The 14958-nt window shown below is 39.7% G+C and overlaps 1 protein-coding gene across 3 annotated transcripts in view; it reads right to left on the bottom strand.

Moving 5' to 3' along the window:
- The window catches only part of csmd3b (CUB and Sushi multiple domains 3b), a 484418-nt gene that overhangs the window by 24340 nt on the left and 445120 nt on the right, over positions 1-14958 (bottom strand). For all 3 annotated transcript variants that reach the window (XM_066675840.1, XM_066675838.1, XM_066675839.1), the window contains exons 57-60: positions 13501-13683; positions 9586-9762; positions 7427-7606; positions 4156-4329 (exon numbers count right to left, since the gene is read on the bottom strand). In XM_066675840.1, coding sequence (XP_066531937.1) covers positions 4156-4329; positions 7427-7606; positions 9586-9762; positions 13501-13683 — 714 coding nt within the window. The remainder of the gene's footprint in view (positions 1-4155; positions 4330-7426; positions 7607-9585; positions 9763-13500; positions 13684-14958) is intronic.

Here is a 14958-nt window from a genome sequence, read left to right as displayed (position 1 = left end):
GTCCTCTTTTCGAATCACATCCTCTAGGATCAGTCTAAGGTATAAAACCCTTGGGTCTCTTGGAACCTTATAATTGAGGACTCCGTCTATTATCCTCACCACCTCCGACCAAAATGGTTGTAATTTCTCACATGACCAAAAGACATGTAGGTGATTGGGATTCATGTGATCACATTCTCTCCAGCAAGGTTGATTTACTTTGATTTGTTTACTTTTAATATATGGTGTAATGAAATATCTTAATAAATTCTTCCATCCAAATTCTCTCCAGCTTCTGGAGCTGGTGGAGCTGAGTTGTGTTTTACACATCAAATGCCAATCACCCTCTGATATATCCATTTGCATTTCTTTTTCCCATTTAATTATTGCATAATATGAATTATTCCCATTGCATTTTTGAAAGCATGTATAAAGTTTTGAAACGGTCTTAGAGGGCATCTTTTTAATTGAGTTCAGCATCATTTGCACTAGCCCTTTACAGTTATCTAAAATTTGCGATTTCACCTGGGTGTCATAAAAGTGTCTCAGCTGCAAATATCGAAACAAGTCTTTATTTTCTATTTTGAATTCTTTTTTTAACCTTTTCGAATGACTTAAAAGTATTTGCCTCAGTCAAAGTACCTATTGCTGTTATACCTCTTTCCGTCCACCTGCTGAAAGTCTGGTCAGTGCTTCCTGGTCTGAAAGTACTAGTGTATGAAGGCCACAGCAGTAATCGGCAGTCTCCCTCGAGCTAATATCTCTTTACTATTTCCGCCCATATTGTTAATGTTTCTACTACGGTAAAGTTATCATCCCCCTGGTATCTGAGCCAATTCTCTCCCAGTCTGGCCTGAGGTTGGACTTTGCTTTGGGTCATTTCTACCTGTTTCCATTTAGCAGTATAGACTAAAGAACACCAACATACAATGTATCTCAATTGGGCGGCGTAAAAGTATTCTCTTAAATTTGGTAGAGAAAGTCCTCCCTGTTCTTTCCCCAACTGCAATGTCTTGAATTTGATCCTCGGTCTCTTGCCTGCCCAGATAAACCTCGATATTTGTCTGTCCCAGGCTGTGAACTGGGATTCTGGGATTCGGACTGGTAGAGAGATAAACAGGTATAACAATCTGGGGAGTACATTCATTTTAATCACTTCGATTCTGGAGCTAAAATCCATAGGGATGGATGACCATTGTGCAAGATCTCTATTTAGATTGCCGTTGATGTTTCTGTAATTTGCCGTGAAAAGTTTATTCAAGTCTTTTACAATTTTAACTCCTAAATATTTTAATGCTTCCAAGTCCCATTTTAATTTGTACTTTTTTTTAATTAATCTATTTGGAGTATAGTTGATACAAAGTACCTGTGTTTTCATGATATTAAGTTTATAACCGGATTTCTGTCCGAAATCGTTTAGGATTGTAAAGACCTTAGGAAGGGATGAGTCTGGATTTTGGATATATGTGATAACATCGTCTGCAAATAATCCTATTTTATGTTGTTGTTGTGCTATCGTTATTCCTTTAATATCATTATTTTGCCTAATTTCTTGCGCCAATGGTTCGATAAACAAGACAAAAAGTGAGGGGCTTAAGCAGCATCCTTGCCTAGTACCTCTGTAGAGTCTGAACCTAGATGAGAGAGTGCCATTAATCTTTAATCTAGCTGTTGGTTCCTTGTAGAGGGCTTGTATATTCCTTATGAATTGGCTACTGAAGCCCATCCTCTCCATAACTGCGAACAGAAAGGGCCAGCTCACTCTGTCAAAGGCCTTTTCAGCGTCGAGGCTGACCAAGACAGTACCTATTTTTTGCTTGTTGACTGTATCTATAATTTGAATTGTCCTTCTGATATTGTCCTGAGTCTGACGGTTTTTTATAAATCCTGTCTGGTCTTCATTAATCAAATAGGGTAGTAGCGTTTCCATCCTTTTGGCTAATATCGATGTATAGAGTTTATAATCAACATTGAGCACTGAAATTGGTCGATATGACTCAAAATATTCTTTATTTCTGCCTTCCTTGGGGATTACGGAGATGACCGCCTCCCTCCATGAGGGTGGGATGGTAGCATTCTTAAGTGACCAATTAAAGGATTCCAACAGTAGAGGTGAAAGGTGGGCTTTTGTTGGCCTTCAGTTTGCCAATGGCTTTGTCCAGTTCATCCTTGGTAATTGGAGAAGTTAATGCTTCACTCCAATTTGGATCTATTGTTGGGAGATCCAGTCTCAGCAAGTAGTTTCGAATTTCGGTTTCATTTGTAAAATTTGATGGGGAGTACAGAGTTTTATAATAGTTCTTAAAGATTGTTTGAATCTCCTCTGGGTCAAAAGTTAAATTATTAGTAGATGGGTCTCTAATTTTGTGTAAACTTTTCCACATTTTAATTCTTTAAGAAGGAATTTTTTATTATTTGGGTGCATTATTTTGGAATACTCCCTGTGTATTTGCTTAGAGTGCTACAATGGGTAATACTACTGACTTTTACACTGCAGACTATTTGTCAGTTCTTTGTTCACTAAGCACACCACACTACACATGTAAGAGTCCTTGGGCAACACTCTTAACACAACCATCCTAATTAAAATTGTAAGTTGCTCTTTATGTAAATGAAAATGTGGTCTCAGTCAGCTCCAGTGTCTGAAGAGTGGCAGACCCAGTTAGAGTCAGGGGAGGAAGATAAGATGGCACTAATTGTAAGTGCTGATTACCTCAGTTTCCTCACACTCCCTCTCCTCTCTGTTTTTATGTTCAGTGTGGGATGGTATAAAATGTTTGACAACTTTGTGCAATCTAGCCTCAAGGGATTCTTCAATTATGTGTGCACAGTCTAAATCTCTAATGTGTCAAAGAAGGTTCAACCTCAGTTGTCATTTATTGTGTGAGAAAACAACTAACTAAACTGTGCTATTTACATTTACAAGAAGGTCATACATCACAGGCAATAAACTGAATCTTAAGAGTTGTAAAGAATTTTTTCCAATTTCAATCCCTGACTTTTAGATCTTAGTAATAATTGCTTTGGCTATGGATCTGATTTACAATATATAATCAATTAAACCCAACTGCAGACCTAATAAATGTATTTTATAGGTAAGGCAACATGCATGATTTCACATTTATCAACAGTTTTCAGACTTTTATTTATGGAAAAAATAAAAAGGTTGATTTTTTTATGCTTTTCCATATTGTGAGGTTGACACATGTCACCAAAGCAGTGCAGCGACATTCAGAAACTTTCACAGCTGGCTCTTGCCTCTACTGTCAGCCAACTCAGCCACCTTGTCTAAAAGCAGTAATACAAATCATTAGGCAGCTGGCCTCCAGAAGTCCCTTGACACCACTGCAACATTGCACTCAGCAAGGGTGCCCCTCTTTTTTAGACAAGAGGGGCTGGAGATCTGTCATGGTGTTTGGCCGAGTTGTGCTTTTGGGCTTGCTGGCCCAACACTGGACTGGTATGCACTAGGTCAGGGCTTAGAGGCAGCTGTGGCCTAATGTGGGTAGCCGTGGCCTAATGTGGGTAGCCGTGGCCTAATGGCTTGGCTTGGTATTGGAAGGTTGCTGGTTCAATCCCCAGGACCGGTGGGAACATCCAAGGCTGAAGTGCCCTTGAGCAAAGCGCTGAACCCACAACTGCTCCCCGGGTGCCGGGGATGGCTGCCCCCCACTCTGTGTGTGTGTGTTCACAGCTCTTAGTGCTCTAGTGTGTGTGTGTGTTTACTGTCACAGATGGGTTAAATGCGGAAGACACATTTTGTTGAACATTGTACAATGACAAATAATTGCACATTATCATTACATTATCATAATTGCATTAGAGGTCTGCAATGGATCGGACAATCAATCCCAGTGCTTAAATTTGAAATGATTGTAATCTTCCAAGGTATTCTAAATATATTTGAGCAAAGCTGCAGAAATTGATAGAAATTTATACAAAATCTAAACGAATGTGGACACTACATGCTGAGTTAATGTAAAGCAGTTTCTATTAAGTAAAGTATAAGTAAATTAAAGCTATGTTAAAGTGACTTTACAAATCACTCAATTTAACTTCTATTTTTAACTTTTTTGTATTTATTCATAAATGGACACAAAAGAAAGAACAGCAGAAACTCTATTCGGGGTCTTAGACGTCTAGTTTAAGGCATGATTTTAAGAGAAATATACTTACGCAGACACTGGGGCACCTCTCCGCTCCAGGTGCCATTGCCTACGCAAGTGAGGATGGCAGGAAAGGAAAGTTCATAACCTGGGGAACAGCTGTAGCTCACACTAGTGCCCCACTCAAAGTTGCTGCCCTCCAGCAGCCCGTTGGAGATGGGTGGTGGGGCAGTGCAGGTAACAGCTGGTGAGAAAGCATGGAAGCATAATCAGCTCAAGAAAACGTATAATAATAATGAATATTGTGGAATTAGAATTCAACAATCTTCATAACATTTTTGAAAAAAATAAAGAAATGTTATAAACAAATAAAAAAAGAAAAGTGGTACATTGTTTTCCAATGAATTCCATAAACATGGTATTAGTCACTTCTGATGAAATTAACACAATAATCATAATATCATAATAAAATATGATAAATGAATACTTTTTTAAAATTTGTTATTTATTTGAAAAGTTTTAAGCACAAACTGTCACCCTAAGTGGCGGGTGCACATTGCTTTTATTCTCAACATGTGTAATCTTTAGTGCTTAAGCTTTCACTGCAGGGTGTACAATCATTTTTCTTCAGTAAGAGATTTGAGAGAAAAATTAAAAGAAATTTTGTTTAATTCTGTAAAAGAACTGACACGTCAGAGAGGAGGGCAGCGGATTTTCTGCTGTTGCTGTGCTACCAAGTATACAGGTTAATTAATTAACAGCTGGTTATTGCCACCAAAAACCCAATTAAACCCACTTGGCTGGCTTTATCTGAGTTTAAGGCACAGTGTTTTCATCTACCTTCAGACAGCAGTGCACTAAGCTGTCTCCTATTGTTATCAGTCTCCAGGCGCTGCATCCTACTGCCTTCTAAACAAACAAGTTACACAGTGACACACACCCACTCATGCTGTGCAGAATGTGTGGAGGCAGGAGAGAGTCAAAGTCATGGCTTTGTTAGTGTGTGTGTGTGCGTGCATGCGTGTGTGTCTGTGTGTTCAGCTCACGCCTCGCTTGAGTGGATGCTTTTGATGACTCATGTCCCCTTTGAAGGCATGATGCCACTGCCACCCCCACCAACACGCGGGCACACACACAGGCCTCTTGTTCATTCACACTCTGTGCCACAAAGCCAGGAGCATGAAGAAACGGAATAGTGGATGAAATGGATTTGCTGATACAATGAGCAGCCTGTGTGGGATCAGCCCTTATTACAGAGGCCCAGGGTTGCAGGACTGCTACGGCGACTTGTGACTGTAGGTGAGGCTAAAGTTTATGTGATAGATTTGGGACACAGCAGGATCTACATTTTCCAGTTAGTTTTCCATGTAATAGTTAATTGAGAAGGTGACACTAGGAGGGACAGGCACCACCGCAGTTATAGCTGCAAAACCAACACAGCGAAATATGTCCAGCTGAGCCCGACTCTCTATTACCCCATGATCTTGCTGTCATCCCCTTGCTGTTATAATAAAGGCTATAAATGTGTAATAAATCCCTGAAAGCTGTACTAATATTCTGAATTGGTGTAAGACATGACCTGGTTCACATCCATTGGGACTGGACACAGGGTTTGGTGCTTCAAAGCTAATGAATATTAAATGCATGCTGTTTCAAAACTTCAGCTGTTTTCTCATAAAGATGGAGCAAGATAGAAGGAGAAAGAGAGAAAGATTTAGACAGACAAAAAAGGAGAGAAAGAAGGCAGCATTAAGTGATAATATATATGAAAAAAAGAGGCTGAGACAGCAAGGGGGAAAGAGAGAAATACAGCAAGGGCATAAGGGAAAGATTGAAAAGGAGAGAAAGGGAGGATGGGAGGGAGAGAGAGAGAGAACACAAGAAATAACTTGTTAGAGATTCAGTGTCAAAGAGATAAAGAAAGTGAGAGATGTAAAGAGGGAAAAAGAGAACGAGGCAGAGTCTGAAAGAGATAAAAGGGGTGAAATAAATGGAGCGAGAGACAGAAATAAACAAAGTGAGTGACAGAAAGAACAAGAGAGGGTTAGAGTGAAAGAGGAAGCTAAAGTGAAAAAGAATGTAGACAGAAAAAGCAAAAACAAAAGCAGTTATTGAGGAAGAAAGACAGAGAGAGTGAGCGAGATGCAGTGGCGATATCTACCTACACACGACATTCTGACATGCACACACACACACATGCACGCACGCACACACACCTGATTTTCAGATGAGAGCCTTTTTCATTACTGGTTTTAGGTCAGCTCATTTTCTGTGATATTAGCATACATATTCATGGATGTGTGAAAGTGAAATTCAGAGCAGATTACAGTGAGGGCATGAAGCTCAGACTGCATCAGATTTGTCCACACAACATCATTTAAGAAGCAGGAGGCAGCCACTGCCTTCCAGAATAAATGAGACATCTGCGTCTATCATAATAAGCTTAGCATAATGGCATTCAGGGCTGGGGCCTTTTGTGAGCACAGAGAAAGCAATGACCAAAGCAGAACACACACAATTTCCCATCACCAGCACACACAAACGACAACAGACACACTCAATTCAATTTTGCCTCCTGATGGCATAATGACAGGAGTCATTTTGGCCGTCACAAAATTAATTACAATGAATGTGAGTGGACTGCATTGTAGAGACTGTCCGTGTTATTAATATCCTCAAGGAAAAAGGCAGAGAGAGGGAGACACCATGTCAGCAAATACAAACCTACACTCCTTTTATTTATTTTCTATTCCAGGATTGTCATGTCATGGTGTTTTGATGGTATCATGGTATCATGTATCCGAAACAGCAGTGTTTATCATTTGCTGCTGCATCGTATAAAACATGATTTATAGCAGTGGTTCATCTTTAAGCACTGCAGTCAAACATGACATCCATCACAGCACAGTCTATACAACGCTAACAGCAGGACGCTCAACTCCAGGAGGAGCATCTGCCAGTGCCAGAGGCAGTGGTGTCCAGATGTGCAGAGCCAGCAGTGCAGGCCAACATGCAGGAATCCAGAGCTCCATTCCTCCAAACATCAAAGAAACTGTGCTGCTCCATTTATTCGTGCTAAACTGGGTTAGCCGCCAATGCTGTGATAGTCCAAAAGATTTATTTTTTACAGCAGGAAAGCACATTATAACATGTATGTACACTTCAAGGCAAAATGTTTCAAAATTATTATGTATATACATTTACATACATATATGTGTGTGTGCATGTATGTTAATATATATATATTCTTTATAATTTTTTATTGACTGTGCAACTGGGTTGTACTAGGTTGATTGAAAATTAACTGCATACAAAAACTGTAATAACAAAGAAGCTGTTACCGCTGCAGGAAGGCATTGGTGCACTCCAGGTGCCGTTTCCGGTGCAGGTGAGGACGGAGAAACTGTCTGCCTCCATGGTGTATCCGGGCTGGCATGCGAAGGTAACGTTCTGTGCGATGGTGAAATCCTCACCGTACCTTACTCCATTGGCTGGCACCCCGGGGTCACCACAGTTAATCACTGCAGGAAGACAGAGTCGATCAATGGGGCAAACTGCAAAAACCACAATAATGGCAAACAGCTTGATTTGCGAGCCCAGCTCATGCCTTTGTGTCTGCTTGAGCTAAAACTCAGAGCAATTTTGTAGACTTGAAGATAAGGGGCAGTTTCTATTCAAACAGGCCAGAAAACATAATATGATCCATTTAATGGTCTTTTTTATTTTTTTGCAACCTAGTGAGCAAAGTGACTCAAGCTATGGAAACTAAGCTCATTGAGCCACATTCACAAATCATCTTAAACAACCCATTTATGCTGTAACAGAGATATCACTGGGACCCCTGACTCTTTTATTCAAGATGATAGATATCACTATTATGTAGAGAAATCAATAGTAGTGAGCAGGCACCATTTCTTCCTCACAGATATCCTCAAGGTTTAACCTAGAATCAATTCTGCAGATCTTTTACAATTACCTTTTCTTCCAATGAACAAACAAGCAGAGAGATGATGGGAACAAAGGAAGAATGTGAGAAAGAGTACTGCACCTCTGAAGTGCCTTGACTCCCAATGAAATGCCAAAGAAACAAATTTGCAGTTTGCACTGCAGCAGCTGACAAGACCTCATTCCATTCTTGCATTTATTTAATTATTTCTGCCGTGCAACATCTTAAATTCTACTCCTGATTTATGATGTGGAGACATTACTTATTCTACACCCTTGATTCTCCATTCATTTTGTCTCTTTGGGGTTGAGGGGAGGTGGGGAAAGAAACAACATGGCAAAGAGATGGCATAAAATCTATCTGCGGCCTTCGGACATAAACGTGTCGTGATCGTGAGAAATTGCTAACACAAAATGTTAATGTGACTCCTCCCTATGACATAGCCATGCATCATGACTCTAGAACGACTAAGTAAACACGTGTAGAACAACATCTATCTGCAGTGCTTTGGGGTGTCACCACTATTACAGGCATTAGAGAACAGGGTTATGGCTTCAGTGCTTCACTGTTAGAAGTGGAGAGAGATGATCAAGAGTGATGTTACTAGCGTTACAATGAGCAAAGTTCTCTCTGAAACATGGAGTGGAGACTGGACTATTTAACTTCGCTTCCTGCTTTTCAGTATTATTCCTATTCATCACCAAGACAGCTGCTTGAGCCCTGAAATAATTATTCACTGTTGCAGAATATATCATTAGTTTAATCCCAACCCTAGCTTGCTTGCTAAGACAGGCAAATATTCTGCAGGAGGAACTGGACATTCCAATTATGCAGTATTTTTTGGAGAGCTCTCTTGACATTTCCTCTTATTTTTGAGGAAAAGTCAACTTCGTAGACCTTTAAAGTGCCAATAAAAGCCCAAGACCCCAACGCTTAAGGACCAGATATAAATCAACCTGCCTTCTAGGCCTAAAGAGGTGGATTTTATGACCAAAATAAGGGAGCTAGGAAAAGAATGTTAATCCTCAGAAGACCTCTGGGAGATAAGAGTGATTGATTCCTTTATGTGAATCACCCTGGGGACCCGAGGCTAGCCCTTCCCTCTTACTGTTCCCCCTTTCATGAATAGACCAGACCGCCTGCTACCTTAGAGTTACCTAGCTTACTTTTCTGTGCTCCATCACTCTGACCTAGGCCTACATCAATGAGACAATTCGCTTAAATTTTCTCTATATCTGATATCAAAGGAATTCCAATTACTCCTTTGATGAGAGCCATATTTAATTTTCATGAAGTTGAGGTCCTGATTCCTCAAAGGCATCTTTTTTTATCTATCAATTGAGCTATCAATTGAGGTGTGATAGGTGACTACAAAAAAAAAAAAGTTTTATTGTAGTTCTATTCACAATATCTTTCAGCTCCAGTAAGAATTGAGAAGCTTCATTTAACTTACATCATCAGCAAGTCAAATTTTAAGTCTTATACTCCCTAGAGAGTGTACAGTTTGCGAACATTATCACTAGTGTAGGTTTCTAGAGAGAATCCACCACTCACTGGTGCAGTTGGGTGCTATTCCCGACCAGGTGCCGTTGGCCTGGCACTGCCGTGTTGTGGACCCAGTCAGCAGGTAGCCTTCCATGCAGGAGTAGATGACAGAGTGGGAAAAGGTAGTGCCGTCAAGCCGATAAACTCGCCCATTACTGGGGGTTCCAGGGTTACCACACTGTACCGCTGTTTCAAACAACAATAACAAAGACGTATAAGTTTTATCCATCATTTATCATATAGTGATCATACATCTGTTTTGGATAAAAATATAAATATTTCCATCAATCAACAAAGACATTTTGGTGTTTAAATTTTGCTTCTTTTGTTATGAAAAGATGATGTGGATTAAATATACATTTAAATAATTTTCCATTAGCACACACCAAAACAAACCTGTTATAAAGTGCAGGTGCACGTGGGAAAAAGCCAGAATTAGACAACACAAGCATTCTAAAATAACTGCCCACACATTTAGTGACTTTTTAGAGCATAATAATTAGTAAACCGGACTGATAAGTTTGCATGTCCTTAATGAAGCCTTGGACAGAGTTTGAACAGGTTGAGAGTTCCTTTTCAAACTATTGTAGATGTAATATACAGCATAAATATTAGTAGTTATGATAATGGATGGAACTACAAACTTTTAAAATTTGGGTTTAGATCCATAAGCTATTAAAGACCAACTGATAATATAAAGCTCTCTGCCCAAGAAAAAAGATTGAGGCTAAGGTTATGCCGATTCTAACAAGAAACACCATCACTGGTGCAATGCACTGAATGTAGCTCTTTGTGAGACATTTCTAAACATGGATATAAATGTGAGTGAGAGAGTTACAAAGCAGTGCCATGAGGTTCTTAGCATCTAAAGAAAAAAAACATTTATCAGACTGTTAGAGGTTTAAAATGTTTCTCATAACACTCTGTTAACAGTACGCCAAGAAATAATTTAACTACGGAAGTGTTATCAAGCATCAACCAGAAAAGGACATGTTTTTTCCTCATAACCAAAGCTTTTAAAGACATAATCATCTCATACTTATGTGCTAATATATGTGTTAAGGAAGTGTTATACAAATAAATTTATTTGGATTTCATAACATCAAAACTGTGGTCTGAGCTGTGAGGTTTGAATAAAACATCATGCAAATCCAGAAACATGGAGGTTAGGTGAGATAAGTTTTTTTAGCCAAGTGTAACAACTAAAGTGAGGCAGTAGGCTGAGAGAGAAAGAAGTCACTGGAAGTAGGCACTGGAGAGTGCCGACTGTGACAGCTGGGAGAGGACACTATAGTCTGAACACGAAGAGATTTTAGGCTCAAAGGGCCGAGGGAAGCTTAGGTGAGGCTCTGATGGGTTTAAGTGTGACAATTCTGACAGCGAGAGTTTGGGTTCTGGGAAATATGAGACGCTGATACAGTATTCTGAGAAACATTTTAAACCTCTACCAATCAGATACATTTTGGGCCACCTGTGTTCTGGGAAATGAGACGCTGATACAGTACAGAACCTGTGGTCGCCTAATTACATTTAGATGCGAAGCACCTCATGGAACTGACTTGTAATTCACTTACAGACTCATATACAAACTAACTCACATTTAGGAAATGCTCCAAAAATGGTACTTTTTATTATTATTTTGCTTAATTTGCAATTTCTCCTTTATAGTCAGGCTCATGGTATTTGATCTGCATCCCTGTTGGAACAAAACCTTTTCTCTCCAAAAAAAGTACATTTACATAAGAAATTAAATATATGTTTTAATGTGTTTAGGTAACAATGTATATTGTTGTTCATTATGGAGAAAAAAGTACTGGAAATATCAGATTATGCCAGTGTATAACATTACAACACACCCTGTAGAAAGCAGCTCCTTGATAATGTGCTAGGTTATACAGTAGATAGGCCTCTGAGATTGGGTGAGACCAGCAGGGAGGATGATATCCTTGGAGGGTTTGGTGTATTTTGGAAAACCAAAATATGCTGGCAAATCATGATAGTGATATTGCTGGACAAAATATGTGCCAGTGAGTGTAGGGGAAGCAAAAGCAATCAGTCAAGCCCTATGAGTGTGTGTTTGTGCTCTGCAGAGACTTGAGGAAATTCAGGCTCCAAGCTTTTCAGCATGGAACTTTGTTGGATTTCAGTGCCATTGCCCCTTTAGAGCGAATGTGCACCCTAACAGCCTAATTAAACCATACAGGGCTTTAAATGGTAATGCTGGGCATTCTGGGATTTTCAAAGCCCTATGGTTAGGCTGCCTCTTGTGCATGTGTTTTTGACTAGTTTGAAATTCACAAATTAAGTTCTGCTTCTAGATCAAATCTAAAGCAGAGGGAGGGTGAGAGAGAGAGAGCGAGAGAGAGAGCACGGGCAAGGCCCATCTGATCCTGGTAAGATGTCATTCCCCTTGAGGCTGGCGAGGTTAACAATCTGTACCTATTTAAGTGCAGAGCCAAACCATGTTTTCACTTGAAAGAGCGATGTGGAATGTAGCCGCCAATCTGAATGGCAGGCTGTCACCCTGGAGTCACGACAGAGATAGAGATGGGACCAGCATGCATTTTCCCCTCACAAGCAACCTGAGCACTCCCTTTGTCTCCAGATGACACGTTGACCATTGTGAACCCCTCAGAGTGTGTCACTTTGCAGCGCAACACCTTCCCCCTCAATTACACACTGATCTTGCATCCCACCGCCAACTCTCACAAAATGATGACAGCACAATGGCCAGTCTCCTGTTGCGTCTGTGCTCAGTGGGAGGTCCAGACTCGGGGAAAAATACCATTATTAGGGTCTTGGGACGAGAATACAAGACGGCACATTTCGGTACTCTGTCACAAACAAGGCCTGTGTCCCCCTGCTGGATTCTACTGATTCCAGCTTCTGTGAATAGATCCTGTGGGTAAGCTCGCTGTAGATGCTATACATGCTGCTGGACCTCACAAAACACAATAGTTACAACACTGGGTTCACACTTGAGGCAGAGGACATAGCAATTGGTTTGCCACATGTAGCTGTCTGAATGGCAGACAATTTTTTATAGTGAAACATGTAAAGGCAAGTTGTGGCACTGGCTAATGATGTAAAAATGCTTTTATAGTAAATAAGAAGTTGTTGGTTTGCTTAGGGCTAAAGGCTATCAATGCAGATTATATACTGCAGTCAGGGACTCCAGATGGCTGCATGACATAGCCGTGTGAATCATGCTGGGTGTTGTAACGAATGAATACTGACATAAAACATAAAATAAATATATATGCAATAAATGCACTCTTATGCAGTGTTCCACACAACCATGCATCAAATGTGTGTGTATTGACAAATACTTTCAGATAGTTTGTATTTTATTTTAGTTCTTTTAATACTGTTTTTACTGAATTGCCCTTGTGTATGAAAGTGCTCTGTAAATAAACTTGTGTTGTCTATTCCAAAATAAAAGTCTTTTTAAACACTACAAAATATATTTCTCAAACCCAGTCTTCATTTGTTTTTTTCCCCATTTTGTTGTCTAACATAAGCCACAGAGGATAAATGAAGCCAAAAAGAATGATTATGATGAACAAGACAATGAAGTCTGAAAAAGTAGGCAATTTTCTCATTGTTGGCAACACTGTGTGTGCAACCTTGTAACTGCTACAATAAAATTTGCTGAATTGAATCAAAGATTAAATAGAATATTAAATCTCCTTTCCTTTGAATTTCACTCAGAAGGCTAGATCAAAGAGACTGAGATAAGCCTGACTGTACCGGAGAAGCACACTCACGTTTCTACCCTTAAGATCAGTTTGAGGTGTGTTGGTGGGGGTTGGGAGTGTCGAAGAGGAGGGAGTAAGACAGAAGTAATCGGGGATTGGAAGTGACAGAGGAAAGTAGGCTGCTGTAGAGCTGGTGCGTCAGGCTCTGTGGCTGTGGTTTGCTTACCTTTGCAGGAGGGTTGAGTGCCAGACCAGGTGCCGTTGGGTAAGCACATTCTCTCTGAGGAGCCAAAGAGAACGTAGCCTGTGGCGCAGGTGAAGTGCACCTTACTGCGGATCCGAAAATCACTCTCCTCACGACTCCCGTGAGATGGCACACCTGGATCTCCACATGTCCCGGACGAGTCACCTGCACACACAACAGCAGCCAGCAAGAAAGAGATAGATAAAGAGAGAGAGAGAGAGAGAGGGGAGAGAGATATAAATCCAGAGGGAAAAAAATTATATTTAGAATATAGCTGTAGCAAGATAGCAAAGGGGAGAGGGAAGAGAAAAATAAGCCACAAAATAAGGACAGAAAAATCATCTTATTCCATGTTTGTGATGGTTTTCAGTCTTCCAGATTAATGAAAATGTCAAAATGTGCATGATATATATCATTGTCCGATATATTTTTCTAGGATAAACTTGAACATATATATATATATATATATATATATATATATATATATATATATATATATATATATATATATATATATATATATATATATTTATTATTGGTCTTTAATCTACTATTGGCACACATTGTGTCATGTTCTGATATGGAAGAGAAGTACAGTTAGGACCAAATTCAAGAATCTTTAATCCCTCTGATTTAATTAGTAGGCTTCAAAATTCATCAGTCCAATGATCTATATTTAAGACAGCAAGAAACAGATATGAGATAGCAACAACTGGCTGCCAATATCGTTCAGGCGTGTATCTGTCTTAACACACTGCACTTCAAATACAGATAATAAATATTATATGAAAAGAAGTAATTTCATGGAGTGAGGCATAATCTCACACATTGGACACACAGCTAACATGTTTATTTTAAGTCTTGTACCAAGCGTGGTACCAACGCTAATTATCCTCCTGATACCAGGAAAGTTGTGTTACATAAAATTACATAACAAATTTCATAAAATTCACATGTCCAATTTATAAAAACAGCCATTTACACATGTTTTACAAATAAAATATACCAGATGAGAAATGTCATGGCATCACAGGTCTGTCACAACCACATGCAATAAAATTGCAAGGGAAAGTCCATTCATTTAACATACTTCTTCCAGATTTCTTGTAAAATATAGACTCAAACTTATTCTATATCAACTGAGTGAAGCTAGATGACCTCCTTTTGACCTGTGAGTTTGATCGCGGCAGTCACCATTTTGCTGATACATTTCCCCATGCTCAAAGCTCTCAGGAAATTGATAGTGCTGATTGATTCTAGGGGCTTCCGTATACCTGAAGCTGTGTAGCTCTATACTTCACCTAACCTAGAGCACCATCCATCATCTCCCTCTCCCCCTCTCTCTCTCTATCACACACACACACCTCCATACTGAACCCAATCATGTTCAAACTAGCTTGCTTTGGTAGGAACAGCTACTACGTACAATGCTCATGAGAG

Source organism: Hoplias malabaricus, chromosome 6 (assembly GCF_029633855.1).
Source record: "Hoplias malabaricus isolate fHopMal1 chromosome 6, fHopMal1.hap1, whole genome shotgun sequence".
Taxonomy (NCBI): domain Eukaryota; kingdom Metazoa; phylum Chordata; class Actinopteri; order Characiformes; family Erythrinidae; genus Hoplias; species Hoplias malabaricus.
The sequence above is the reverse complement of the archived record's forward strand: the minus strand, read 5'-3'. Positions and strand labels throughout refer to the sequence as shown.